The 26,146-nt window shown below is 44.3% G+C and overlaps 1 protein-coding gene across 4 annotated transcripts in view; it reads right to left on the minus strand.

The window, feature by feature from the left end:
• ppp2r3a (protein phosphatase 2, regulatory subunit B'', alpha) overlaps window positions 1-26,146 on the minus strand; it is a 376,640-nt gene that overhangs the window by 97,075 nt on the left and 253,419 nt on the right. The window contains exon 1 of one of the 4 annotated variants that reach the window (XM_078209073.1): window positions 9,887-10,335. The exons of the other annotated variants lie outside the window; for them this stretch is intronic. Coding sequence (XP_078065199.1) covers window positions 9,887-10,018 — 132 coding nt within the window. The 5' untranslated portion in view covers window positions 10,019-10,335. Of the gene's footprint in view, window positions 1-9,886; window positions 10,336-26,146 lie in introns of those variants that run through there. 4 annotated transcript variants of the gene reach the window in all.

A 26,146-nucleotide genomic window follows, 5' to 3' on the forward strand; every position in this document is an offset into this window, starting at 1 on the left:
ATGTGGTCTTTTGGCTAATACTAAGCCATATAGAACTGGAGGTTTGATATTTGGTCTGTGTTGCATTTGTTGCATTCAACTTACACACCAGCTGAAGGATTACAATGTTTCTGGGTTAGGCAGGGAGGTGAAAAAGGAGCTAACAATCAGAATGCCAATAATTGATTCATTATCAATGAATTACTGCTTGTGGGAAGGAGGCAAGTGTCACAATGATCACGTACATCATGGTAGTATGGGACATGTGTGATTGACAATCTTGTCTTTTTTTATGCCATCTACACATATTTGTAGTTAATTTCAATGTGAGAATTGGGGAACGCAGACCTCAATGCTTATACGGAAATACAGAGAAGTTGTAACGTGGAAACAGGCCACGTGGCCTCACCCAGTCCATGTCAGTGGTTACCCTTCATGCAAGCAAACAGTCCTCAGCATATGTTTCCAACCAGCTCCCACATACCTTTACTCCTAATTTTCTACCTGTTCAACTGCATCTTAATATAGTTTTTGCCTCAACCACTAATCCTGTTAGTGAATTCCACCATCTCTCAAATCTGTGTGAAGAATTTTCTCATGCACTCATGTTCCATTTTTACTTACATGTAGTCATCTAATTATGACCTCTGATTCTAGACAGCTATTTGGAAACCATCAGGTTCGATTTACTTTTTTTAGAACTTTAAGCATCCCACTACACTGTTCCATAATTTGTGCTGTTCAACAAAGAAAGTCTTAAATTTCAAATACGTCTTCAAATTTGATTCCCCCTGTTTAGACTCTTATATGAAGAATGCCTACTTTGGTGAGCAATGTTTGGGCGGGGGGGGGGGGGGGGGGGGAAAGGAGGAGGGGGGGTATGAAAGGTTTAGCCCCAAAATCCAGTGGGTTTGGGTGAAGCGGGATGAAAACTCTGATTCCCAACTCCAACTTGCCCAATTTCCATTTTAGCAAAGATGGGATGGTGGAGGGGATTTGTGTGTGGTAAGCAAATAGCCCTCTTCTAGGCTGGTTGACATTTAATCATATCAGGAGGAAACTGCCTGCCTCATGTTTAAACACTATTTTAACTTTAACCCTCGCCAGTCAGGGTTCCAAGGCCTATAGGGAAACCCAATAGCTGCAGGAAGGTAGGCACTGCTGAATCAAGGAGGTAAATGCCTTTCCACTTACCTGCTGGTTCCAGTTTATTTACTTCATGGTCAGACCTCCCACCACCCTCTCCGCCTCACCACCAATTGTTCTGATCTGTTTTCTGGCTTCTCATTTTCCTCAATCTCTGACATTCCCTCTAATCTCCAGTCATTTCCCACCCCTCCTATCCCAGCCATTAGATTTACTGGAGAAAGTTGCTAATGAGCATTTAATTGGTGTTTTACTCCATTGATGAAACAAAAACATGTTGATGTTATGCCTGCTTCATATAAGACACACTGAGGATTGTATCTTGGAACCTGGTACTAAATAACAACTTTGCATCTGTCTTTACCAAGGAAGAAGCCAAAGTCATGGAAGAGAAGGTAGTTGAGATTCTGGATGGCTAAAGGTTGAAAAAGTGGAGGTATCAGAAAGACTGGATGTACTTCAAACTGATAAATCATCAGGACTGGCTGAAATTCATCTGAGGATGCAAAGGGAACGAAGGATGGTTGTTGCAGATTTGCCATAATCATTCAATCTTCCTTAGATACGGGGTGATACCAGAGAATTGGAGGATGACAAAAATTCCACCCTTGATCAAAAAAGGGTACAAGAATAAACTCAGTAATTACAGCTGAACATAGATGCTGGGAAAGCTTTGAGATATAATAATCCGGGACAAAACATACAGTCACTTGGACAAGTGTGGATTAATTAGGGAAAGGCAGCATGGGTTTGTTAAAGGCAAACGATGTTTAATAAACTTGACTGAATCTTTTGAAGAGTTAACAGGGAATGTTGCTGAGGGCAATACGGTTGATATCGTGTATATGGACTTCCAACAGGTGCTTGATGAAATGTTACTTAATTGACTTGTCAGCAAAGTGGAAGCCCATGAAATGAAAGAGACACTGGCAGCATGGATACAAAGTTGGATGAGTGACAGGGAACATAGGGCCCGATTTTACCATCGAGTTGCGTCTGTTTTTGGGCGCAAAGACTTGGTAAAGACGGGCGTGAGGCGAGTGGCACGATCTGCTCTTGCCTCCGCACTGGTTCCCTCTTTGCCAAGGCCCGAAAATGGCCACGATCAGGACTGCGCCTGAAATGGGCGTGACGGCCATTTAAGTGTATTTGCATGCATTTAAATTGATTTAATGGGTTGCGTGCCCAACCTTACCAGCACTTCCCGCTTTACCACCGCGTTCACCCATCCAGATTCAGCTCAAAACAGATATGCTCTGCAAAAGTCCGATTCGGGCGCTCCAGGTAGTGAGAAGGTAAGTGCCGAGAATCCGACGGCTCTCTGCTTGAGATCGGTTGGGAGGGGGTGGGGGGGGGGGGGGGGGGGAGGGAAAGGATGGTCTGCTAGCATCTCTACTTGAGATCGGTGGGAGGGAGAGGGGTCTGCTGCCACTCTTCCCTGCGACCAGTGAGGGGGGGGTCCGCTGCCACTCTTCCCTGTGATCAGTGAGGGGGAGGGGGGGTCCGCTGCCACTCTGCCTGTGATCAGTGAGGGGGAAGGCGGGTCCGCTGCCACTCTGCCTGTGATCAGTAAGGGGGAAGGGAGGGGGCCGCGATCGGTCTGGGTGGCGGAGGGGGTGGGGGGATAAGGGGGTCAGTAATGTTGTGGGGCTGGGGCAATGTCTGTGGGGGCCAGGGGGAGGCATTATCCGACCCGGGAGCAATGTGGCAGGGGAGCCGCATTCTATCATTTTTAAAATCTGCGCATGCGCGGTTAGAGATGCCGATCGGATCTGCAGGATTTTGGGTGCGTTAAGCATCACCCACAGGCTTGTGCAGTGCTATTCGGAATTGCTGATATTTTTTCAGGCAGAGTGCGTGTGGGGGCGCCTGAGAACGGGTTGGAATACTGCGCCCAGTTCTGGTCGCCACACTACCAGAAGGACGTGGAGGCTTTGGAGAGAGTACAGAGGAGGTTTACCAGGATGTTGCCTGGTATGGAGGGGCTTAGTTATGAGGAGAGATTGGGTAAACTGGGGTTGTTCTCCCTGGAAAGACGGAGGATGAGGGGAGACTTAATAGAGGTGTATAAAATTATGAAAGGCATAGATAGGGTGAACGGTGGGAAGCGTTTCCCCAGGTCGGTGGTGACGTTCATGAGGGGTCATAAGTTCAAGGTGAAGGGGGGGAGGTTTAACACAGATATCAGAAGGACATATTTTACACAGAGGGTGGTGGGGGCCTGGAATGCGCTGCCAGGCAAGGTGGTGGAGACGGACACACTGGGAACGTTTAAGACTTATCTAGATAGCCATATGAACGGAGTGGGAATGGAGGGATACAAAAGAATGGTCTAGTTTGGACCAGGGAGCGGCATGGGCTTGGAGGACCGAAGGACCTGTTCCTGTGCTGTATTGTTCTTTGTTCTTGTTCTTTGTCTAAAAGTCGGATCTAAAACACGCCCAGTTGCAAGTCCGCCCAGCACTTAGAATCAAAATGGTAAAATTGGGCCCAAAGTGTCTTGGTGGATGGTTGATTTTGGACTAGAGGAAGGTATACAATGGGGTAATAGGGGGTCCTAGGAACGCTGTTTTCTTGATATATATATTAGTGATCCAGACCTTGGTGTAAAAAGCACATTTCAAAATGTGCAGATGAAACAAAACTTGGAAGTATTGTGAACTGTAAGTGATAGAAGAGCATGTCAATAGGCTGTTGGAATGGGCAAACATGTGGCAAAAGAAATTCAATGCAGAGAAGTGTGACGAGGTAGATTTTGGTAGGAAGAATGAGGTGTGGCAAACTAAAATTAAGGACACAAAGGAACAAATCATCTGCACAAATTATTGAATGTAGCAAGACAGGTTGAGAAAGTAGTTAAAAAGACAAACAGGATCCTGAGCTTGATAAATAGAGGCATAGAGCATTGAAGTGAGGAAGCTATGATAAACCTTTATAAAACTCTGGTGCGGCCTCAAATCGAATAGTGTGTCTAATTATGGGCATTACACTTAAAAGGCTGTGAGAGGGTGGAGAAAGAGTTGATGTTTGAAGAACTGGATAGATTGGACAAGCTGGGGTTGTTCTCACTAGAAGAGAGGTTGAGAGGATATTTGATAGAAGTGGTCAAAATCATGAGGGAGCTAAAGTGGATGGGGAAAAACTATTCCCATTGACACCAATTTAATAGCAAAAGGATCAAAATCAACACAAGGGAAATCTTTTAAAGTGTTTAGGATCTCAAATGCACTGCCTGAAAGTGTGGAGGATGCAGACTGGGACTTTCAAAAGGGAATTGGATGAACAGCTGAAGAGAAAGAAATTGCAGGGCTAAGGGAAAAGGGCGGTGGAGAATGACCCACTGAGTTGTTCTTAGAGAGAGCCAGCATGGATACAACAGGCTAAACAGTCTCCTTCTGTGCTGTAACCACTCTGTGATTCTAACATTGTCAGCAATGTACGTAGCCAATACTACATGTTTACTTGAGACAAGTTACACAAGGCTACAGGTATTGGTTATTCTGCTGCGGTCATTTAACTAATAGGACACAGTTTCTTCTTATATTTTGAATAGCATAATGGAAAAAGAAACATACATGTGTGCATGTTGGTGCAATAACTGTCAGCAGCAGAGTCAAGTAGTTAAGAGGATTCAATAAATAATTTTGTGCTAATTTAGTTTAGGGATTCTGTTTGGTGCCTCAAAGCTGTATCTATGGACATATTCAGTTTTAGTTTTGGGCAGAATGTTGGGTCTGTTCTATGTTACCATAAAACTGTCACAGCAACACAACTTGTTTGGACATTAGCATTTGCATTCACCACTGAGACACATGACACGCATTAATCTATTTGCTTCACCTAAAAGGACTAAGATCTTAACAGCCAATTCATGGTTGGACCTGCCAGATGCTGTTTATATGAGCTGCAGACTGAATAATTGAGGAAGCAAGCGACATATTAGGAATTTCAAATGGTTGTGATGATAGATAACTGTCTAAATGTGAACTAAGTTAATCTGTGAATGTTTCACACCATCGAAATGGAACTAGACATACAGATTTCCGAGTTGGGTTGAGAGAGACATTGTTTCATCTACTCATGACCCAATGGGAAAATGCATCCGTGGTGCAATATTGAATTGTGCAGAGGAGGAATGATGTGAAGCATGATCCCTGCTGTGTGTTGAATTAACTAACCTCAGTCAGAATGGTCCTGCCAGAAAAGGACAACACTAAAAAAGACAAATAAACAATAGCTTCTCTTTTCAAACTGGAGAAAACAAATTGTGCATGATTCCAATACTGACCATTAAAATGATCCACACAAAGAATTATTGTTGAAGTCAGTGTGGGTTGGTATGAAGGTAACAACAGCAGGACACAAAGGAAAAACTCTGATCTTCCCTCAGCAGTATCACGGAATCATTACCGCCCATCTTAATCCCAAAAATCAGCAAGACAAGATCCTGGATTAAACATCTAACCTGACAGACAGAATCTCCAGCAGCACTTTACCGAATAGTTGACTTTAATATAGAGTTCAAATTCTGGAATGTGGCTTGAACCCATAATTTTCTAACCGAGAGATGAAAATGCTACAAACTCAACCAAGCTGATATTGGTACCTCCACAAAATTGTTTTCTATTAAATTATGTTGCAAATAGTCAGAACATTTGCAGTCACATTCCTGGTGGTAGGATGGGTGTGTTTGTGGGCTGATAACAGAATTGCATCCGTCCATCTGGGTACCAAACTGATGCACTTGTCACTAGACGCCCAAGGAAGTGAAAAATAATATTAGCTTTGATCACACCATTAAACTCATATCAAGCATAGAGATGGATAAACTAACAGTTGGCATTTGCTGAATTTAAATTTCAAACAGAACAAGAATTATGCTGTATCGAAGATCAATATTTACAGCACTGACATTCATTCTTGATTGTTTCCCTAGCAACCTTGAGCAATTTCCTCTTAATGAGCACTGATTTTGTTTTACATCGATTTAGGATTCCATTTATATCAGCAGTCCCCTGTTGACCTGACTGAACCTTAGGTGGCTAATAAAAGGGATTTGAGATAAGAAATGCATTCTGGAAAATGTGTGCCAAGCAATATGATTTGTTAAACAAGGTATATAGGAGTTTCTAAATGAAAAAAGACCATAGGTAGAATTTTATAGCCCCGTTGCGGCAGACGTGGGGCTGGAAATTGGGGCGAGCTGTTCAAAACTCCATTGACTTTGGAGAGACCAAAGATCCCTTTGGTGGAAGGGGCTGTAAGTTTCTGTCCCAAGATCCATCTGTTCTTCTATGAGTATATTCCTTCTTTATACCAGACTAAAGTTGGGTGGCAGTAAAATATTGTCTGCCTTTCCTTGCACTTACACTTTGGACATGACTTCACATTGGATTCAGTGCAGTACATGCTCTATCTTTGGCAAGCCAATTCCAAATTCCCTCATTAGACATTCCATAAAGACTGAAGCACCCACAGGACTTAGTCTGTTCCAATTTCCACGTAGAGTGGAACTTGTACTGGATTCAGTCTGTTGTATGTTCCTTATGGAGCTTATGATGGATTCACCATATTACACTTTCTACATTGTATAAAGCCTATTTTGGGTTAAGTTTGGCAAATTGCCAGAGAGTGGAGCCCAGAAATGATTTGTGGTGTTACACATTCTTTATAGAGTGGGGCATGCGCTAGATTCATTCTGTCACTCTGCAGACTGCATTTATGTGTTACACATTGGGTTAACATGTGTTACATGTATCATATGGTATGGAGTCCAAACTGGATTTAGTTTGTTGCTTACTGCACACCTATCATGACAAACATTATCCAATGTTATTCTATTACTAATTATGTGTTAGAATTATATAATCCCTACAGTGCAGAAGGAGGCCATTTGGTCCATCGAGTCTGCACTGACAACAATCCCACCCACGCCCAATCCTGTAACACCACATATTTACCTTGCTAATCCCCCTGACACTAAGGGCCCGATTTTACCATTGCGTTGTGCCCATTTTCAGGTGCGAAAACGTGGTAAAGTCAGGCTTGAGGCGAGTAGCGAGAGCCACGCCCGCCTCCGCGCCGGTTCCCCCTTTACCAAGGCCCGAAAATAGCCGCAATCGGGACTGCGCCCGAAACGGGTACGACGGCCATTTAAATGCATTTGCATGCATTCAAATTGACTTAATGGGCTGCACGCCCAACTTTACCGGCACTTCCCCCTTTACCGCTGTGGTCGCCCATCCCGAATCAGTGCGAAACAGACATGCTGCATATAAGTTCGATTTGGGCGCTCCATCAGTGAGAGTTAGTGAGGAGGTAAGTGCCGAGCGTCCGACGGCTCTCTGCTTGAGATCAGTGGAGGGGGGTGGAAGGTAGGTCCGACAGCTCTCTGCTTGAGATCAGTTGGCTGGAGGGGAAGATGGGTCCGCTGTCACTCGGCCTGTGATCAGTGGGGGGGAAGGGGGGGTCCACTGTCACTCTGCCTGTGATCACTGGGGGGGAGGGCACGTTAGGCCCTGCCCATAGGCTTCTGCAGCAGGATTCAGAATTGCTTATATTTTTTCAGGCAGAATGCGTATGGGGGCGCTGGAGAACGGGTCTAAAAGTTGGATCTGAAACACTCCCAGTTTCAAGTCCGCCCAGCACTGAGAATCAAAATGGTAAAATAGGACCCTAAGGGTCAATTTTGTATGGCAAATCAACCTAACCTGCATTTCTTTGCACTGTGGGAGGAAACCAGAGCACCCAGAGGAAACCCACACAGACACAGGGAGAACATGCAAACTCCATGCAGACAGTCACTCGAGGCAGCTTTGAACCTGGGTCCCTGGCGCTGTGAGGCAGCAGTGCTAACCACTGTGCCACCGTGCTGCCAGCATTCTACTGCTTCTTCTGGTAAGAACAGTAATTTTCTACTGTATGGGCAATGCCTCCATGTTGGAATTCCAAATGTTTGAAGGCCCAAACCTAAAGCAAATTTGTGACATTTTAATCCATCAACCTGGCCAAATTCTGGTCACGATATCTTATCTGTAAATGATCCTGGTCTTGTGGTCTATATACTATACATGTCAGCTGTTACAATTGGACAAGTAAAATGCTATTTTTGCTCTGGTCATGACTAAGATGTGCTTTAAGTTGAAAGTTCTCACCTGAACATATTCCTAAATTGTAACGGAAATCTAGTTAAGAGATAGAAAATTGTTTTTGCTGTTTCACAGACCTTTGAACTAAGTCCTACTGAGGTGGCAGGGACATACATTTCTGTTCACGCTGCTAACTCAATATTTAATGTGAAGTTTTTGAATTAAATTTGGTATGGGATATGGCAGCATATTGGTTATATAGTTGTCCAGAGATCTGGAATAAAAATCCAGAGTCATGAGTTCAAATCCCACCATGGCAACTAGGGGAATTTAAATTCAAGCATATCTGGTCTAAAAATCTATTGGCAGTAATGGTGACCATGAAACTCCCAGATTGTTGGAAAACCCATTTATCCACTCTTGCACCTTTAGGGAAGGAAAGCTGCCTGTCTAGCCTACATGTCTCCTGACTCACAGCAACGTGGTTGACTTTTAACCGCCCTCTGAAATGGCCTAGCATATCAAAAGGGCAATTAAGGATGGATACTGAATGCTGGCCTACAAGATTCCCACATTGCATATGTTTGAATAAATAAAAGATGGAAAATGAACTCCACTGGCAGGAAGGTCAGTAATGGAAGGAGGAAGCAGATTTAACTAATTCGCAATTAAGAACCAGAGGGAAGATGAGGGGACTTCCATTTATGTAGCACGATGTGGAACACACTATTTGAAAAGATGGTGGATGCTACTCAGTAATACTTTCAAAAGGCAATTGGCTATGTACTTGAAAAGATAAAAAAACATATATATATAGGGCTATGTGAAAAGAGCAGGCAGGTGAGACTAAGCAGATAGTTCTTAAAGTGAACCGCACAGACATGATGAATCAAATGGACTCATTTGGCAAAATGATTGATAATGTTGTTAGTAAAATGGAAGAGAAAACCTCAGAAAATACACAGTAATTTAACAGACCAAAAGTAACAGTAAGGGACATTGTACAGACCAGCAGAAAGAACTGCTCTTGTCTGCTTCTTACAGCTGAATCAGCTTGTGAAAGGGTTAAGTACTTTAAATGAAACTTCAGAATGCGCAGGAATAGCTGCTTCTGCACACATACTGTAAATTATATTATCACTATATAAAATTAATTTCTTGTTTTGCTTCAGATTGCCAGTAACATTGTTGTTCCTACTCCTCTAAGGAATATCTTGTCTAAGTGTGTCCACTGTGGACTGAACTGTTTTACAAAGTAGGATATACGACACAATGTGAGTATCTCAATTCACCAAATCTCTATCTAAAAGGCAGCATCCATACCAGTGTAAGGGGATACAGAGCCCAACCCTCCCTCCCTCCATGCACCATCTAAAGGGTAAGTCTATATATGGTTAAAGTTAAAACTGACAAAAGAAGGTGCAAAAAAAGTAGCAATCAAAATATTTTCTTCTCCCTCTTTCTCTTCTCACCGCCCCCCCTCCCCCCCACTCTGAAGGATGAATCAGTCTCAGCATTTTTAACAAGATCCTCGGGGGTCTATTTATAAACCTGTTGGTACAAGTGCAAATAGCTGTCTTTAAAGGCATTCACGCACTGATTGCAAATAGCAGAGAGGACACTGTCTAAACAGCAATAGAACCAAGATTCAAGGCTTTGAGAACACTTCAAACCTGTGCTTGCTGGAACGATTTCAACCTCTTCTTGAATCGTGATGGCAAAACAAAATCACATCCACGGGCGAGGAAAGCAAACTCCCCTCGTAGGTCAGGGTCCCTCCGTAGAGAAGTTTCCTTAATCATCATCTTGTAAAGCTTTGCTCAGCAATGCTTCCGTGTGTTTGTGTGAGTGTCCTTTTCTAACGTGGTAAATATAGACTGAAAAGCACTCAGGGTCCCAGTTTACAAAGAAGAGTGAGAATTTCCTTCTTGAAAGACCACACTGTTTCCTGTATTCTCACAGACTGACAATGTCCATGCATTGTACCTCACCAACGAGGTCAGAGTCCAGTGCTGACATTCACTCTTGCCTTTGATTCTCGATGTTTAACTGCTATGTTGTACCCAGAAACATGTCCTGCAATGCGATCTGTTTGATCGAAGGGCTTCACGACAATTGATCTGTCCAGGACTGGTACGAGTGCATTATGGGAAAGGAAGAACCCTCTACCAGAACAGCTAAAGTTAGCACTTGCTGGAAGAAGACACGAGAATAGTCTTACCTGCTATGACACTGTTTACACTAATAGACTCTTAACTTAAAATGTGAGACACGGACTTCAATAAATCACACGGCTTTTGCAGAGTACAAAAAAAAACTTATCACTGCCCGAGAAGACATGTGGAACAAATCATTGCAAAAAGTAGAAACAGGAAAAGAAAATAATTTTACAATAAGTGAACTAAAAAAAAAGTTCTGTGAAAATTGTCATGGTTGTTTTTCAGACATAGATCTGACGAGGTGAATACATTTGATTTCATAGATATCTTTTTACAAGTAGTTGATTCGCTGTAGGAGACTAACGTCCTAACACACCCTTTCTTCCCCCTCCCTCCCTCCCTCTTCTGCTCTGCTTTATCCCCAGCCTAGTGTATAAATAACTTCCACACTTGCTGTTGGCACTGTATCCTGACATTTCAGTTCAACTGCAGTCCCAGATTACTCCACCAATCAACAGCAGCTGTTTGGAGAATATCAGACACATCAAGATTCCTAACACCAATGTGTTTGTCCCCTAGCCATATCCCTCCATCCCCTTCTGCCTCTGCGAGCAACTTTGTGACAAGGAAGCCTGTACAATTTGATCTTGCCTTTCAGAGATATTCACGGAAAAGATGAACTGGAATCTGTTTCCAACACACAGGAGTAGACATTCAACCGAGTGTTATGATGTTGTGCTCAAAGGAAATTAAAAAGCAGGCAGGTTCTACAATCAGTGACTGAAACCAAGGCCAGCTTTACTCCAGAGTCACAAGCAGAAAGCCTTTCCCTGGATCTTATCCAGACCACATTTAACAGGTACTTGTCCAACCCCTTTTGCTATTCGATCAGACTTTTCCAAAGATTATTTTAGCATCGGGTTTTCCTCTGGTCCATTTTCAGTTTGAATTACAATGCTCCTGAATAATTTCAAGAATCTGGTCTGCTTCCACAACTCTTTCTTTATCATAGAGCGATGGGCCCAGTTTACCCGACTGCCACCATTCTGGGCTGAACTTGGCAATGGATTCAATTTCTGAATCAATGTGCAGCATGTGCTGTGCTGATGTATGCACTCGGGCATCACAATCCCACAAAGGCTCCTGCAGAGTAGGAATAACTGGCATGACTCAGGAGTCAGAGGCAGATAATCTGTTTCCCCAGAGAATCTCTAGCATGGACTTTGGACTTACTGACTTCCAGTGGTTCTGGGAGACCCCTCTTCCACCCCCATTACTTCAGAAATATAACTGCATGCACACAATGAGTCAAAGTGATGCAGCTGTGAGGTAGAATTCACTGTAAGAAGTCTCACGACACCAGGTTAAAGTCCAACAGGTTTATTTGGTAGCAAATACCATAAGCAGTCCAACGCCGGCATCTCCACATCATGTAGAATTCACTACCAGGGATGAGAGACGTTTGTTATATCAAGAGCCTATAGCTGCAATTGATTTTAGAGCAGAGAAGGTTAATGGGAGATTTAACAGAGGTATTAAAAATTATAAGGGTTTTGATAGGTAAATGAGGAAACAGTGGCAGTAAAATGCAGCTCCTAGTGCTCAGTTCACCAGTGCTACAAGTGATGTTTTGCCCCCAAAATGGCATTGGCGGCATGTGCCTACTTTTCTGGTAGTAGCTGTGCTAAATATTGTTTTGGTGAAGATATTGACATGTGCATGCAAAGAGTTAAAGAATTTCACAGTCAGTATCTCCTTATTCACTCCATCAAAACCCTCCATAATTTTAACACCATTATTAAATCTTGCCTTAACTTCTATTCTAGAAAGCCAGATGGTGAAGGATAAAACTGGCGCCAATCTTTAAACACTTTTACAAGCTTTTATTTACAGAGATGCATATCGCAAAACTTCACCTCCTCAACTAGCCACCACACACATTAGACTGTTCATTTTTATAGGAGTAAAAGGATTCACTCAGTTAATGCTCACTACCTGCATGCAATTAAACACAATTAACATTCAACCTCTCTGCCCTAAAATCAATTCCAGCTTTCCTAGTCTCTCTATGTAACTGGAGCTCATGATACCATTCTAGTAAACTTGCATCACAGTTACACAACATTGACTGATAAAAATAAGTGTATGTGCACAATTAAGCAATGCTGATTTAATACTGTTGCAGCCATTTTGAAGCTTGACACTCAGCTAACAACCTCCCAGAACATTGCACAGCTGAACATTCAGCAGCAAGCATTATTCATAGAATCATAGAATCCCTACAGTGCAGAAGGAGGCCATTCACCCCATCAAGTCTTCACCGACCACAATCCCACCCAGGCCATTCGGCCCATCAAGTCTGCCCCGACCACAATCCCACCCAGGCCTTATTCCTATAATCACACATATTTACCCTACTATTCCCTCTGATACTACGGTCAATTTAGCATGGCCAACCAACCTAACCCGCACATCTTTGGACTGTGGGAGGAAACTGGAGCACCCAGAGGAAACCCACGCAGTCATGAGGAGCATGTGCAAACTCCACACAGTGACTCAAGGCCGGAATTGAACCAGGGTCCCTGGCGCTGTGAGGCAGCAGTGCTAACCACTGAGCCCACACCCCATAAAAGCGACAATCGACTACTTTCAGGTTGGTCGCGGATTGATTTCTACTATCACTTACCACAATTGAAAATATTTTGGATGTTTTCCAGAGTTGTTTCAAGTTGTTAAAGTTTTCCAAAGGGAGAGCAGTAGCACGTTCTAAAGGACTTTTTTCTGTCTTCAAGGATTCTACACAAACCATTTCCTCCTGGACATGTGCATACCAACATATGAACATATGAATTAGAAGAAGGAATAGGCCACTCGGGTCTTTCAAGCCTCCTCTGCCTTTCAATAAGATCATGGCTGATCTGATTGTAACCTCAACTCCACATTCCCACTGACCCATGATTACCTTTCACCCCCCTGCTTATCAAGAATCTATCTAAGCTCTGCCTTAAAAAATACACAGACTGCTTCCACTGCCCTCTGAGGAAGAGAATTCCAAAGACTCACTACCCTCTGGGAGAAAAAATTCTCCTCATCTCTGTCATAAATGGGCAACCTTTTATTTTTAAACAACGACCCTTGGTTCTAGATTCTCTCACAAGAGGAAACATTCTTTCCATATCCACCCTGTCAAGATCCCTCAGGATCTTAATGGTTTCAATCAAGTTGCCTCTTGCTCTTCTGAATTCATGCAGATAAAAACCTAGCCTGTGCAACCTTTCCTCATAAGACAACCCTTTGAATACAGCATGACTGAGAGTATGAACAGAGGTGATACAGAGCATGACAAGTGCTGGAAGAGGAAGGAGGAGAAGAAGGGTTTTCAGCAGGCTGCCATACCTGGATTATCCGGGTGCTCAGGGAGCATTACTCTGATCTGATCCTCAGCAAGAAACAACATGTCAGCTGTCAGAGCTTCACTAAAGCCATCCTCAAAAAAACTTTCATCTGCTGCAGCTACAACTGCAGCCTCAGAATACCATAGAACCGTAAGTGCAGAAGGAGGCCATTTGGCCCATGGGACCATATCAACTCAGTATCTTACCCAGACCCATCCCTCCTCTCCTTATCCCCATAAGCCATGCATTTACCATGGCTAATCCCCCTAACCTACACATCTTTGGAATGGAAGAAACCGGAGCTCCCAGAGGAAATCCATGCAGACACAGGAAAAATGTGCAAACTCTACACATACAGTCATCCAAGACTGGAATTGAACCCGGGTCCCTGGCACTGTGAATAGGACGAGGATTGCATTATCAGTGGCCATGAAGGTGACTTTGGCTATGAAATTTCATGTGTCTGGATCTCTCTAAGCTGGAGATCTTTATAACATTTCCAGGTTTTCCATCCACTGTTGCCTAAGATAGGTAAATGTATTGAGGAGAACCGAATACATTTCATTCTCCCTTGCCACACAGAAGTAGATGGAATGAGCATGCAGCTTTGTGAGGATTGCAGGCTGATACAGGTGCCATTGACTGCATGCATTCCACTCTGCGGCTGCCAGACACAAACTCCAAAACATGCCACAACTGAAAGGGTGGTCACTCTTTCAATATCCAGCTGGTGTGCAACCAGACTCAGCATTTTGATGTCGGTAAATGTTTGGTATCTTGGCGGCCAGCATGATGCCTTTGTGATGCTGACTGCTATGCCATCTCCATTTGAATCTTTATGACAAACCAACGGGTGACGACTGGGTGACAAGCGTTACCCTCTGATGACATGGTTCATGATTCTGGCGCACAGGCAGAATGTGTTCAGTGAAAGCCCTGATGCCACATGAAATATGACCATCAGGAGGCTTGAACAATGCTTCTGCTGACTTGGCTGTTCTGGAGGAGACCTGCAGTACTCAACAGACTGTGTGTCAAGATTTCTGATAGTCTGATGCATACTCCACAAGTTGGTCATCATGAGGGCACAACCATTGCCACCAAGTATATGGGGACCAGCAGAAGAGTCTTGCTGCCCTGTTCTTTCCCCTCAGCCCAGTAAATTTATTCTGTTTTTCAAATATATATCCAATTTCCTTTAAAATGTTGCTATTAGAGTTGCTTCCACCTTTAAGGCACTGCATTACCAATCACAGCAACTTGCTGGTAAAAAATATATTTTTCTTTTTCAGGCCCTTGTGTTTTTCCAGGGGTACGTATTGGTTCTTCAAAGAGCTTTTCAAGGCTCAAACTTTTTAAAGTCTCTTTTCTTCCTGCTGATGTGCCTCGATATACATTTGGCTAAGTTTTCCCAACTCTCACTCATGGACTTGGCAGTCATTATTTCCTCCTCGTATCTTTGTGTGGCCTCTAAAATTTGTTTGTTCGATCATAAACAGTTTGGTTCATTGAAGATTTTAGTTTATTTTATTGCTTGTTATCAAAAGTATATACTCAGCTTGAATCTGTACCTCAAACTTTCCAGTTCAGCCTTGATTCAAATATTTTCCATTGTACTGCTGCGTTTTTTTACTCAACCCACCTCAGGACTTTTTTTCTTGTTGTTTACTGCCATCAGCTGCTACAGTTTTGGAAACATGTCTGGGTCTTCCAAAAGAAATTCATTTGGAACTTATGTCTCGGGCTTCCAAGAAAGATCGGCCCCTGAACAGGATTGATGTACAGAGGGATCTTGGGGTTCAAGTCCATAGCTCCCTGAAAGTGGCCACACAAGTAGACGGGGTGATAAAGAAGGCATATGGCATGCTTGTCTTTATTGGTTGGGCATTGAGTACAAGAGTCAGGATGTCATGTTGCAGCTTTATAAAATTTTGGTGAGGCCGCACATAGAGTATTATATTCAATCTGTGATGTTCGCCAAATCACAGGAAGGATGTGGAGGCTTTGGAAAGGGTGCAGAAGAGGTTTGCCAGCATGCTGCCTGGATACCTAGAGGGTATGAGCTATAAGGCGAGGTTAGACAAACTAGGGTTGTTTCCTCTGGAGCAGTGGAGGCTGAGGGGAGACCTGATAGAAGTCCATAAAATTATGAAAGGCATAGAAAGGGTTAACAGTCAGAATCTTTTTCCCAGAGTTGAAATGTCTAATACTCGGGGGCATGCACTTAAGGTGAGAGGGGGAAAGCTCAAAGAAGATGTGAGGGGCAAGTTTTTTACACGGAGAGTGTTAGGTGTCTGGAACGTGCTGCCAGGGGTGGTGGTGCAGGCAGATATAATCGGGACTTTTAAGGGGCTTTTAGATAAACACATGAATATGCAAGGAAAAGAGGGAGATGACCAAGGACAGGCAGAAGGGATTAGTTTGATTTGGCATCGTGTCCGACACAACATCGTGGGCCAAAGGGCCTGTTCCTGTGCTGCACGATCCTGTTCTGTATATTCCTGGGACTTCCAGCAAGTTCGAGCCTCACTGGCACCATCGTGTGAAGTTTTTCACTCTTTCATTGCATTGTTGCAGATATCCTATGCCTCTTTTTAAGCTCTGCACTCTCCTCAGCCTGTGAGGAGAGTGCAACTATAGTTTTGACAACTATTTGTCAAAAGTTGTTAATCGCATGGTGTTCAGAAGTCAGGAGGTTATTTGGAAATCAGCAGAGTTGGAGTTGTGTGGGGTTGGAGATTGGGGTAGTGGTTGGATGCTGGGGGGTTGGAGATTGGGGGTGAGTTTCAGATAGGGTGTTTCAAAGGTTGGGGTGAGGTTGGGAGTGCTGGGAGTCGGTGGAAGTTGGACCTCAGGCCACGTTGGGCCTTGTTGCGGGGGGTGGGGTATGTGTCAGGCCGGGTCAGGTTGGGTCGAACATGGGGGGGATAGTTGGAGTTGTGGGGGTTAGCGACTGAGGGGTCTAAGAGGTCGGGCCTTGGGGGGGTGGGTTGAAGAGTCCCTTTGGAGTGCGAGAACCCTGTGGATTTGGGAATTCATGTCATTGGTTCTCGACCTTTGAGGGTGGTGGTGGTCTGGGAAGTTGGGGTGGGGTGGGGGGAGCAGGGGGTGGGGGGTGGGAGTAGTTGATGGTTTAGGGTGTGTTGCCTGTGTCAATAGTTCCCAGAAGTTAGAAGTGGTTCTTAATCCTTCTAACACTTTCTGTGTAACCATTGATGTAACCTAGTCAGAACTATTGGAGGTTTGTGATTTAAATTGCATTTTTGGATGGTTCCCGGTGCAGTACAATTGCTCAGGGGAAGTTTACACTTCTGGGCAATTGCTATGCAAACCTTACCTGGGAACTTGCAAAGGGGAATCCCCAGTGTATCTTTGGAGAGCTTGGAAATTACGGTCTCTAATTCCCTCTTAATAGTCTCATTCTTTTCTCTTTGCATGTTTTAAAAAAGAAAACTATTTTCTTAAAATTGTTTCCTTGTAGTAGACCTGCTGATTAAATCAGTGAAGTGGACTTGCAGAATCTCACTGGCTGTCCTGTCTGGAGACAATACACATCTCTTTAACCTGTGCTTAATGCTCCCTCCACTCACATTGTCTGTATCTTTAAGACCTGATCAGCTGTAAAGATTCGCATTCTAATCAGTATTCTGTAACTTGATTTTGTGTCTCTGTGCCCTGTTTGAGAGCAGATTTCCACTCCATCTGATGAAGGAGCAGCGTTCCGAAAGCTAATGGCATTTGCTACCAAATAAACCTGTTGGACTTTAACCTGATGTTGTTAAAACTCTTACTGTGATTAAATCAGTCCCAAGGTAGATTCTGTCCTTAGTGCACACGGCTATCAACCAGGAGGTAGGGACAAAAGAAAATAATTTAATCTCAAGCATTTGTATTTATGTGCAGATTTTGTTACCAAATACAATGCTGATTTTGAGTTTCAGTTTGTCTTGGTTCATATAAAACCCTAGCCCCAGATCAACTGGAGTCCTGAATACTTGCAGAGTCAGGGTAACATTTCTGCCATTAAGTCTATAGGCCAACATATATATCCAGCATCTGTTTCTCAAATCAAGTGAAAAGACCAGAGGCCTGTGCAAGCTTGATGGACATTTACATGGACATTATATAATTGACTTGTATTTTGTTTCTTTGGGGGCTTTTTTCACACTTGCATGAACATTCAGATACTTGTGGAGCTGTTGCTCAATTCATGCACTGAAAGGTATAGGAATCTGTACTAATGAAGGCTGAGTTACTACAGTTCACGCATTAAGGACGCCCTGAAAATGCTGCTGTCATGGTTATTCAATGCACTGGCATTTCATAGTAGTAAACTTTGAGAGCATCTCAAACAGATTCTAGTTATGTAACATGGTCTAGTACTGTATACACACTCCTGCTCACACTGCTGGGGGGATTCTATGGCACTGAAGAGAAGAAATGCACTACATTGGATGGGTTAAAAGATCCGTCACAGACCATACGGACGAGAGATTTAAAAAACACATCCTTGGCGTTTATGGGCAGTCTGTTCCGTCAGCTGTACATTTGCACAAAGCATCTGTGTATGTTTCTCATCTATATGGTTCAATTCTCACCCAGGAGCCATTTCAATGGTGTTGTTTGAAGAATATTTGTGATAACTCTGGTAAATTACATTCTACTATCAGCTCAAATCCTGCTAAGAGGGAAATTTCTATAGGAATAGCTCTTTCTATCTTGCATGGCCTTTTACATAGAACATAGAACAGTACAGCACAGTACAGGCCCTTTGACCCAAGATGTTACATAGAACAGTACAGCACAGAACAGGCCCTTCGGCCCACGATGTTGTGCCGAGCTTCATCTGAAACCAAGATCAAGCTATCCCACTCCCTATCATCCTGGTGTGCTCCATGTGCCTATCCAATAACCGCTTAAATGTTCCTAAAGTGTCTGACTCCACTATCACTGCAGGCAGTCCATTCCACACCCCAACCACTCTCTGCGTAAAGAACCTACCTCTGATATCCTTCCTGTATCTCCCACCATGAACCCTATAGTTATGCCCCCTTGTAATAGCTCCATCCACCCGAGGAAATAGTCTTTGAACGTTCACTCTATCTATCCCCTTCATCATTTTATAAACCTCTATTAAGTCTCCCCTCAGCCTCCTCCGCTCCAGAGAGAACAGCCCTAGCTCCCTTTCCTCATAAGACCTACCCTCCAAACCAGGCAGCATCCTGGTAAATCTCCTCTGCACTCTTTCCAGCGCTTCCACATCCTTCTTATAGTGAGGTGACCAGAACTGCACACAATATTCCAAATGTGGTCTCACCAAGGTCCTGTACAGTTGCAGCATAACCCCACGGCTCTTAAACACCAAATAAAAGCTAATAAACTCCAAATAAAAGTTAATATAAGCTAACACACTATAAGCCTTCTTCACAGCTCTATCCACTTGAGTGGCAACCTTTAGAGATCTGTGGATATGGACCCCAAGATCCCTCTGTTCCTCCACAGTCTTCAGAACCCTACCTTTGACCCTGTAATCCACATTTAAATTAGTCCTACCAAAATGAATCACCTCACATTTATCAGGGTTAAACTCCATTTGCCATTTTTCAGCCCAGCTTTGCATCCTATCTATGTCTCTTTGCAGCCTACAACAGCCCTCCACCTCATCCACTACTCCACCAATCTTGGTGTCATCAGCAAATTTACTGATCCACCCTTCAGCCCCCTCCTCTAAGTCATTAATAAAAATCACAAAGAGCAGAGGACCAAGCACCGATCCCTGCGGCACTCCGCTAGCAACCTGCCTCCAGTCCGAAAATTTTCCATCCACCACCACCCTCTGTCTTCGATCAGATAGCTAGTTACCTATCCAATCTGCCAACTTTCCCTCTATCCCACACCTCCTTACTTTCACCATAAGCCGACCATGGGGGACCTTATCAAATGCCTTACTAAAATCCATGTATATGACATCAACTGCCCTACCTTCATCAACACACTTAGTTACCTCCTCAAAAAATTCAATCAAATTTGTGAGGCACGACTTGCCCTTCACGAATCCGTGTTGACTATCCCGGATTAATCCGCATCTTTCTAAATGGTCGCAGATCCCATCTCTAAGGACCTTTTCCATCAATTTACCAACCACCGAAGTAAGACTAACCGGTCTATAATTACCAGGGTCATTTCTATTCCCTTTCTTAAACAGAGGAACAACATTTGCCACTCTCCAGTCCTCTGGCACCATCCCCGTGGACAGTGAGGACCCAAAGATCAAAGCCAAAGGCTCTGCAATCTCATCCCTTGCCTCCCAAAGAATCCTAGGATATATTTCATCAGGCCCAGGGGACTTATCGACCTTCAGTTTATTCAAAACTGCCAGGACATCCTCCCTCCGAACATCTATTTCCTCCAGCCTATTAGCCTGTAACACCTTCTCTTCCTCAAAAACATGGCCCCTCTCCTTGGTGAACACTGAAGAAAAGTATTCATTCATCACCTCTCCTATCTCTACTGACTCCATACACAAGTTCCCACTACTGTCCTTGACCGGCCCTAACCTCACCCTGGTCATTCTTTTATTCCTCACATAAGAGTAAAAAGCCTTGAGGTTTTCCTTGATCCGACCCGCCAAGGACTTCTCATGTCCCCTCCTAGCTCTCCTAAGCCCCTTTTTCAGCTCGTTCTTTGCTAACTTGTAACCCTCAATCGAGCCATCTGAACCTTGTTTCCTCATCCCTACATAAGCTTCCCTCTTCCTTTTCACAAGACATTCCACCTCTTTCGTGAACCATGGTTCCCTCACTCGGCCATTTCCTCCCTGCCTGACAGGGACACACCTATCAAGGACACCCAGTATTTGTTCCTTGAAAAAGTTCCACTTTTCATTAGTGCCTTTCCTTGACAGTTTCTGTTCCCATCTTATGCCCCCTAATTCTTGCCTAATCGCATCATAATTCTTGCCTAATCGCATCATAATTACCTCTCCCCCAATTGTAAACCTTTGTGCCGAACCTTTTCCGAAACCAAGATCAAGCTATCCCACTCCCTATCATTCTAGTGTGCACCATGTGCCTATCCAATAACCGCTTGAAAGTTCCTAAAATGTCCGACTCCAGTATCACAGCAGGCAGTCCATTCCACACCCCAACCACTCTCTGAATAAAGAACCTACCTCGGACATCCCTCCTATATCTTCCACCACAAACCTTATAGTTATGCCCCCGAGTAACAGCTACATCCACCCGAGGAAATAGTCTCTGAACGTCCACTCTATCTATCCCCCTCATCATCTTATAAACCTCTATTAAGTCGCCCCTCAACCTCCTCCGCTCTAAAGAGAAAAGCCCTAGCTCCCTCAACCTTTCCTCATAAGACCTACCCTCCAAACCAGGCAGCATCCTGGTAAATCTCCTTTGCACTCTTTCCAGTGCTTCCACATCCTTTTTATAGTGAGGTGACCAGAACTGCACACAATATTCCAAATGTGGTCTCACCAAGGTCCTGTACAGTTGCAGCATAACCCCACGGCTCTTAAACTCAAACCCCCTGTTAATAAATGCTAATACACAATAGGCATTCTTTACGGCTCTATCCACTTGAGTGGCAACCTTCAGAGATCTGTGGATATGAACCCCAAGATCTCTCTGTTCCTTCACATTCCTCAGAACCCTACCTTTGACCCTTTAATCCACATTCAAAATTGTCCTACCAAAATGAATCACCTCGCACTTATCAGGGTTAAACTCCATCTGCCATTTTTCGGCCCAGCTCTGCATTCTATCAATGTCTCTTTGCAGCCTACAACAACCCTCCACCTCATCCACTACTCCACCAATCTTGGTGTCATCCGCACATTTACTGATCCACCCTTCAGCCCCCTCCTCCAAGTCATTGATGAAAATCACAAATAGCAGAGGACCCAGCACTGATCCCTGTGGTACACCGCTGGTAACTGGTCTCGAGTCTGAAAACTTTCCATCCACCACCACCTTCTGTCTTCTATGAGATAGCCAGTTACTTATCTAATCGGCCAAATTTCCCTCTATCCCACACCTCCTTACTTTCTTCATGAGCTGACCATGGGGGACCTTATCAAACGCCTTACTAAAATCCATGTATATGACATCAACTGCTCTACCTTCATCGACACACTTAGTTACATCCTCAAAAAATGTTTATTTTGCCTTGTTGGTTGCCCTTCAGTCTGTTCACTGTACTGAGGTATCAGTTTCTGGTATAAAAGCTCCTTTTTGGAAGATGATGTTGCCTGTTGTATGGTTTACAGGGTTAAATCGTTAACCTCTTAATAAGTTCTTCCAATCGTCGACTCTGGATCAATGACTTTTTCCCTCTCTCCCTTCCCCATTGAAGGCACTTGAATGGATTTTAAGGGGATGGGGTGAGGGAATGGTGCAGGATCTTAAAGATAATTTTCACAACATCTTGATATTTTCTCTTGAGGATACGGTCCTTGTATGTGGTCCACACATCCAGGTGGAGACCAGTATCACCGTTTGGTAGACTGATGTCACTATCCACAGCTGACTGAGGCCACATGCAAACTCCCAGGTTTGGGTGTCCCTGCCATCCAACCCTTCTTCCAAGGCATCTCTCATGCAATCCCTACAGTGCAGAAGGAAGCCATTCGGCCCATCGAGTCCACACTGACAACAATCCCACGCAGGCCCTATCCCCGAAACCCCACATATTTACCCTGTTAATCCCTCTAACATACACATCCTGGGACACGAAGGGGCAATTTAGCATGGCCAATCAACCTAACCTGCACATCTTTGGATTGTGGGAGGAAACTGGAGCACCCGGAGGAAGCCTAAGCAGACGTGCGGAGAATGTGCAAACTCCACACAGTCTTCTAAGCCAGGAGCTGAACCCAGGTCCCTGGAGCTGTGAGGCAGCAGTGCTGATCACTGTGCCGCCATGCCACCTCTCAGTTGCGAATGACATGCTTTCACTCCTGTATGATGGGTTCTTAGAGAGCTGATAAGTTCAATGCATGATTTCTTCTGACTCCTCAACTTTACCTCTGCCTGTTCCCGACAAAGTTTCTCAATGTGTTCGGTGCCTACCTGAGTAAACCTGCTCCATTTTGGTCAGTCACAAACCAGGGACTCCCACAGGTCGACAGGGATGTTTGGTTCTTTGACTGAACCCTCTGCTGCCTCATTAATACACTGTACCCGTGACATTTGCACCAAAGAAGCCATTGCAGAAACTCTGATACAAGGCCAGGGCTTGGCATTACAAAATCTTGGCCTAACTTCTGTCCTTCTGGCTTGCTTTCGCCAGAGGTACAGCAGGTGTGTGTCAGACAGCTGCGTAGCTTTGGTATCAGTGTTTCTAAAAGAGCATCACTTTCCAAGAAAAATACCTCAAAACACACAGTGTAATTAAGCTATGTCAAAACACTTGACTTTGTCACTTGGCTGTGACACCATCATGAGAAAAATGACTCTTGACTCCCTGTTTTCTTTTTGCTCCCTATAAATAGATAGAAGATTTTGCAGATCCCTATTCATGATGGTAGTATCCCTTTAAGAGCTAACTGTTAGATAAAGGACACATTTAGTCCCAGGAGGAAGAAGCTACAATTCAAAATTATAAAGTGAAAAGGCAGGAGACAAATGTTATTTTGGTTCACATTATGATGGCTAAATTAAGCTGTAGTTGAAGAGAAGAGCCTTCCCCTTTAAGGGTTTTAAAACTGCTGCTGTATCTATAAAAAGCTTCAAGTCATGCTCAGTCTGCCTCACAAACTATCATTACTGACATAGTTTTAAATTGCAAGCTTCAGCTTCGCCAAGCGTAAAGTAATTTTACTGGAATAACACCACAAAATGGAGGTTTTTAAACCACCCGTGCTCGAAATCATTAGACGACAGCTGTTGTGTTTATACTTAGAACAAAGGTCGCACATTGCAAACTGACAGACTCTGCTTGCTCTGCCAGCCATGCTTAACCAAGGAAGTATTTAAGGAAGTCGGGCGCTGTCTTGTGGTGGGCAGCGCTGACCTCTGATGGGAGACACATAACTTCCTGCTGCTCAGTGGCAAGGACACGCACTTGCAACACAACAGGCTGTTTGCTGGCAATGAGTGGCAAATGTCTTTTATATCTGCTAACGAATTTGAGAGAAGAATGCCAATACTTCCAAAGCTTAAGCGTCACACTTTTTTTACACGTTTTCAGCCACTGTCTATCCAGCAACCTTTATGGATCATTTCAGCACCTCTATATGTGTGGAAAAACTGAGTAGTTACTGTGAAAATCCCCCAGTCACCACACTCTGGCAGTAGACAAAGATTGGAAAGTTTATACAACTTGAGGCATTTATTTACAAAATCTTTAGGATTCTTATTTAATTCAGATCGTTCTGAAAAACAAAAGAAATATCATTTGTCATGTGCCTTCTGTGACCTCATGAGATCCCAAAATTCTTCGCTGCTACTTTCAAATTTTCATCACTGTTGTGATGTAGGAAAGGCAGCAGTCGATTTGTGCACAGCAAGCTCCCACAACCAGCAATGAGATAAGTGACTCGGTCACATGTTTTAGGGGCTGGTTGAGGGATAAATATTGGACAGGACACCAGGAAAATCCTTCCCGCTTCTCTTCGACATAGGGCCATAGGATCTTTTATGCCCACCTGAGAGAAGAGGCAGTGCCCTGGTTTGTCTCATCAGAAAACTGGCACCACCAACACAACAGCACTCTCTCAGTAACTGCAGTAGATTGTCAGACTGATTAGGGCTGCTCTGGGGTGGAACTTGGTCAACCTATAACACAGACTACACTGAGAGACTTTGCCGTCGCACCTCTCTCACCCTTCTCAACCACCTGATACACCAGCTCTACAGCAAACGCCGCAGCCTGGAAACCAAGATAGAGTACATATTCTCAACTTGCGCTCAGGACGCAGACCAGCTGCGAAACTCTGCCAAGCAGACGAGACAAAGGAACTACACCATCTACATGCACACCAAGAACAGGAAACTTGAGAAACTCGGCATCACCACCAGCAGCAACCAAGCCTCCCCCGGTACCACAGTAGAAAACAGTACCACTCAGGGAAGTCCATTGTCAACTTATCGGACTACACACTTCAATTAGATGAAATCGAAGTTCTCAGCCGAGGGCTCAATTTTTGCCCCACCACCAAAATAGACCCCATCAGTCTCGCAGTGGACACAGAGGAATTCATCAGGCGAATGAGGCTGCGGGAGTTCTTCCACAAAACCCCAAGAGGCCAACAGTGAACACAATGAGACAGCCAATGAAACGGAACAGCCGAAAGAGAGATCCGTAGTGCAACCAAAGAGGAAAGAGTCGAATTGGACTCCTCCGGAAGGCCGCTGCCCTCGACTTGACATGTATGCCCAAGCCATCAGGAGGTGCGTCAACACCAAATTCATCAGCCGCAAATCCAACGCCGGCATCTCCACATCGTGGAACTTGAAACCATGGGACTGAATTTTATCGGGGTGGGGGATTGGGTGTGTACTACTTGCACTCCCCTTACCCCTACCCACTGACTCACGGCAATAATGTGAAACGTGCTGGTCTTCTGCCCCTCAATGGAAAGGAAGCTCCGCTCTACAGATCAGCTGGCCAATCAGATTGGCAAGCGGCTCTTGCAGCCCTAGTAGCGCCAGTCATGAATAGTGGGCATTGGTGGGACTGCAGGCAGGCCCATGGACATCGAGGATGGACAGCAGACCCAGGGAAGTCCTGGGCTTCTTGGGTGCGGAGTGATCAGGCCTGCACCTGACGCGTACAGGGCACCAACCTCCCGAAGGGCATATCCTGTTTCCTTCCTGCCTTTTCACTCTCCATGACCATGCACTGCCCCAGTGTATGATGACAGGAGAGGCAGATTGACTGGCCAATTAAGGGCCTCAGTAGGTCTAAGGCCTGGCGGGACATCCACCTCCCATATCAAGGGGATCGAATCGGGGGAAGATACGGGTGGGTACCCACCTGACATATTTGATATTCCCCCCAAAAAAACACTCAGCATACAATCTTCTGATTCAAAGGCGAGAGTAATTCCACTGAACCATGCTGAAACCCAAGAAAGCCTGCCCAATCTGATGGACATTTTTATAAAATCTTGAGTATTTTTATGTAATTCAGGTGCTGGATTTGCAAGGGCCATAAAACCATCAGAATGTTCTTCGGACTGCCGTTCTAAATGGGATCAGTGTACATATCAAGCTAGCAAGCCAACACTAGTTCTTCAAACCAATTCACAAAATATTGTCGCAACGCCAGCAAAATTGGCAGATGAGAAACAGACCTGGATTAGATGCCTTAGGCAACATGCAGGTGAAGGGTTGCACTGAAAGTGCAAAGGCACATGTGG

Source organism: Mustelus asterias, chromosome 3 (assembly GCF_964213995.1).
Source record: "Mustelus asterias chromosome 3, sMusAst1.hap1.1, whole genome shotgun sequence".
NCBI lineage: Eukaryota > Metazoa > Chordata > Chondrichthyes > Carcharhiniformes > Triakidae > Mustelus > Mustelus asterias.